General features: G+C 33.4%; 2 protein-coding genes across 2 annotated transcripts in view; one reads left to right on the top strand and one right to left on the bottom strand.

Moving 5' to 3' along the window:
• Positions 1–5,000, bottom strand: part of LOC136832164 (uncharacterized) — a 20,150-nt gene that overhangs the window by 9,720 nt on the left and 5,430 nt on the right. Inside the window, exon 5 of the mRNA XM_067092890.1 lies at positions 1,961–2,100. Within this exon, the coding sequence (XP_066948991.1) occupies positions 1,961–2,100 (140 nt within the window). The remainder of the gene's footprint in view (positions 1–1,960; positions 2,101–5,000) is intronic.
• The window catches only part of LOC136832162 (baculoviral IAP repeat-containing protein 7-like), a 99,847-nt gene that overhangs the window by 6,476 nt on the left and 88,371 nt on the right, over positions 1–5,000 (top strand). The window lies entirely within an intron of this gene.

Raw genomic sequence — 5,000 nt, forward strand, 5'->3', positions numbered from 1 at the left:
TACACAAGTATGTATGTATGTATATAATATGTATACATACAAATATATACATATATATAAAAATTTAGATATATGAATATATATGTGTATATATATTTATATATAAAATACATGTAATATATTTATTTATATATATATATAAATGTGTACATGTACATGTATATATATATTTATTTATATTTATATATATACACTTTATATATATATATATATATATATATATATATATATATATATATATATATATATATTAGTAACTGAAAACTAATTAAATATATATACATATAAATATATACATACATATAAATATTCAGATATATGAATATATATGTATATATATATATATATATATATATATATATATATATATATATATATATATATTATATATATATATATATATATAATACATGTATATATATTTATTTATATATATAAATATGTACATGTACATGTATATATATTTATTTATATTCATATATATATACATATATGTGTGTGTGTGTGTGTGTGTTACGAGTAACTGAAAACTAATTATACTTCTCTCCTGAGAGTATCTACCTTCAAAACATTACTTTTCGCTTATTTTAGGATACAGGGTATCTGCTTCAATGTACTTACGCTCCACTATAGTCACAATTTCTCTTTAAAGCAAAAATTACTTTGAGCAGTACAGTACGATTGACGTTTTTGGAGTCACCAAGAAAAAATGTAAAGAAAAACAATGTAGTTATATTTAGTATTTTATACAGCAGACTCTTAACTCATCATTTTGGCTCCACGACTGAGAGAGAGAGAGAGAGAGAGAGAGAGAGAGAGAGAGAGAGAGAGAGAGAGAGCACTAACGAGATCTTAAGACAAATCATTCGATCTTTTGGCTCCGTCAGCATTGCTTTGCTCCAGGCAACATCCAGTCATCATGACTTCTTGTTCTCTTAATGATATATAAATATCTCTCAAGGAAATAATTATACCCATTAAATCCGTACATTATTGTATCGGGACTACACATATATATATTACTGCCATTATCATCACTAACTTAGTTGACCAATATTATTCATTCACATAATTTATTCATCACATTTGCTATGGAGTATACCCTCTCAGTTTCGAAAGCAGAAAAAAATATAAATGAGGAAAAAATAGCAATTTAGGTTTCTAAGTGTTCTGAGTAAGCCGGTCTTTTTTCAGACTACATCATTCAGCCGTGTTAGTCTTTATCAGTTTTTTCATATACAATCTATATTGTCGTGCTTTGGAATTCTCTTCTTGTTTCTGTTTTCCTCCCTTCTTTATTCTTGTTTCCTTCGGGCCTGGGCTAGAAAATGGCGCTAAGATGCCCGTCCACTGGCGTTTTGTCCATAAAAGGAAAGCACTGCATTTTTCATAAATATAAATGAATTGAACTTGAGTTTTGTGAGCAAATGTTAACAAAATATTACTTTACATTTCCACCATCAATGACCATTGGGTTTGTGACGCCAAGTCAGACTTCAAGAATCAGCCCTATTTGAAGGTCTGAATCAAGGTTAAGTTCAACAGGAGATTGCGGGTGGTAAGAGCGGTTCCTAGACAACTGGTTCTTGAAAACAGGTCCTCTATCTCCTCGATTCTATCATATCATTGACTTTCCATTATCCGGGCTCTGCTCTTGATTGACTTTTTGTGTTAACTCTCTAGTTGCACCGAATTATCACATTTTTCTTTCGTCATAAAAGATTAGAAATCTCTCAGCTGCTACTTTTGTCTCCTGGCCTGCTGGCTACAATAGTCTGCATTAGACCTACTTTTCCTTGAGCTCCATTAAGATCCGCCTGTCGAAATGTGCAGCATCATTCACGGTTAGGAGATTTCATTTGTACATTTCTTGAGCTTGTGCCAGCTTGGAGATCTAGACCCTAGCAGATACTCTGTTTATATTTGTATGTGTATGTGTATACGAAGACTATTTTCATACCTTCGAAACCCGTCAATCCGGAGCAGAGGGGCCAGGAGACGGTCCTTCCATGTGACATCCTAAAGGACGGAGTGGTCACGTCGCATTCTGTTCCAGAGTCACGCCGTGGCGCAGCGGTCCCGACATCTAAGAAGTGCACTCTGCAAGAAGGAAGAAAAAGGAGGCCATTTGAACTGATGTTCTCAAAATCATGACGATAGCTATAAAGAACAAATAATAAGTGAAATGGCAAGTGAACATTTTCATAATTCAAGTACATTCCATAAATATCACGACAGTCACACGGACACAGTTAATGTAAATTCTCGTGATTTGTTGTCGTGGTAACTCATTCTCTTTCGTCTAAGCTTCATGGGGTGGTGGTTCTGAGCAAGTTGGAATAAGAAATTTTATTCCATCTTGGTCCAGAGAGTTCGACAGCTCAAGGCTTGATAGATTTCACTGGCAACACCACTTTACTGTCCCTGTGAACTTAGGGATGGGAGTTATCAGCAGACACTCCTTAGTTATCCTTGGTCCTTACTTGGGTGGAGTGTGGGCTTGGGTGTAAGTGTCCGGTCTGCAAATTCCTGAGATGTACGCTAGTACTGCACCAGCCCAGGTTTTTTTGCCATGCTCCTAGATTAGGTTAGGTTGGGTTAAGGCTAAGTTAGTGTATTTTCTACAAATTATTAATTTGGGCGTGGGAAACATAATGAGATTATTTTCAAGAAAATTCTATGGTTAGTTTTTGAGATATGACGTCCCGCTTTTTTCAGGGAAAGGTCCCCAACTCGGTTACATCTCGGGAAAATGCGTCCGGTCTCTAGAACATTGTGCAACCTGCCTCTGGAGCTCATGAGCGACCTTTAATTACATTTCCGAAATCTTGATGACATTCATAATACAAATAGTGTCTGAAAAGTCTAAGGAATTAATGACAGCAGTAAGAACAGGGATCTACTATTAAGTCTGGAACAAGATTATTAAAATGACAAAATAGAACTTTCAAGTGATCAAAATTCATTCACAATCTTCAAGCACAAGTGCTACAGGTTTTTCACGAAGAATAGATGAAAATAGTTCGGCATTGGTATAATTTTTCCCCACAGTTAGAAATATATATATATATATATATATATATATAAAATATGTGTGTGTGTGTATAGAAAATAGCTATATATATAATAAATAACGTATAATGTGTGTGTGTGTGTGTGTGTGTATTGTGTGTGTGTGTGTGTGTGTGTGTTAAAAATAAATAAAATAAAATAAAAAATTGCGGAAATGTAGCACCTAAATTTTAATTTTATTATCCTTTTTTCTTTGGAATTTTCACAATAACTTTTCTATATTCCTTATACGTTGCCTTTGTTTTCATTTTTTACCACGGAAATAGATAACCATTAGACATACTCTCTCTCTCTCTCTCTCTCTCTCTCTCTCTCTCTCTCTCTCTCTCTCTCTCTCTCTCTCTCTCTCTCATAAGGTCATTCTAACCTCAAATTTTGACAATCGCAAATAAACACAATGAAAGCTTGCCAAACAGTTTCGTACGAAAATTACGTTAAATAGGTAAATCTGATGATTGGTGTTTTAATATACTTTATCAGTTATTAACACTTCGTCTATTAGTAATGACAGTTACTTGTTTTATGTGAATCTCATTTTTATTTCATTAATTTGATATACTGTTAATGAACGTACCCTGTTAACATTGAACATAATGGGTTATTAATCAACAGGAGTAACGGTCATATTTGGTATTTATGAATTTAATGAGTTATTAATGAGCTTAATAAAAGTAATACGTTATTGATAAACCTTTCAACGAAAGTAATAAGTTGTAAATGCCCTCAGTGATTTATAAAGTACCCTAAAAGATTGATCAATATTACCGAATCAGTGTAAGGTGTTATGTTATAATCATTGCACTGTTCATTAGGTTTCCAGGCGGATGAACGGAAAGGAAAAAAAATTGCTTGATAGGTCATAAGCACAGATATGGCAGATGAAATTGTATTTTATTAGATTTTATATTGTATTAAATTGCCTTTCATTAATATCTGTCATTTTAGCAATATTAGTATTTGAATTAAAATTTTTCATTTTCTCTGCAAATTATTTGCTATTTTATTAAACCTGATTTTTTATTTTTTATTTTTTCCGATCAAATTATTTATATGAAAAAAATTTTCTGGTGCTATGAACAAATATGTGTTAACGACAGCTATAGCAAAAAATCAGTAAATCAATCTGGCAGACTCTTGTTTGTAAAGAATCTGATCACATTATGAATAACAATACTAAGAAGAAGAAGGAGAATATATAACGCTGACTCAAACCTCCAAAGCATCATAAGACAAAACGTCAAATCATATTGATGAAATACCCTGCTTTTACCAAAGCAGGGCTCTTTGAAATTAAGGACTGACAGACTTGCAGGCTTGCTCGAGTGTCGTTAGACAAAATACAGGGTTTAACAAAGAAAGCTTTCATTTTGTGTTACGCGAGTTAGAAACGGCAGGGAAATGCTAGTGATGGGAAACGACACACACTGACTAAAATCGTAGCTTGTACTGACGTACAGGTCCTCCCAAATTAATTTTTCGTTCTTGCCGCCCAGTCCCTCGATGGCTGCAATTTGCAATCCAATGACCCCTAACCCATGAATTAATTTATGACAATGCCATTTACGATTCATTTTCCATAATCCCATATTCATTGACAACTTGTAAACTGCTACATCACGGGCCACTTTGACAGCACAATGCTCACGAAGGAATCCACTACTTACTTGAAATAACAAAAACCGTTTTGTACTACAAAAACCGTTGGTAAACGGAGAGTGTGTTCTTACCTTCGTCTGTTTACAAGACTTCTAAAATTGTTAGTGACTGACTGCCGTTTATCAGTTTGGAAGGTTGTACTATAGTAAGCCTCATAAGATTTCTATATTAATCTGGACCCATATGTAGATCCAGTTTTCATTTTTACTTACCTAGGTACTCGTTCTTTGAATATTTTCCGGTATCCTCCTTTTTTAGGTTTCTTTAAAAGA

Source organism: Macrobrachium rosenbergii, chromosome 49 (genome assembly GCF_040412425.1).
Source record: "Macrobrachium rosenbergii isolate ZJJX-2024 chromosome 49, ASM4041242v1, whole genome shotgun sequence".
Classification (NCBI taxonomy): domain Eukaryota; kingdom Metazoa; phylum Arthropoda; class Malacostraca; order Decapoda; family Palaemonidae; genus Macrobrachium; species Macrobrachium rosenbergii.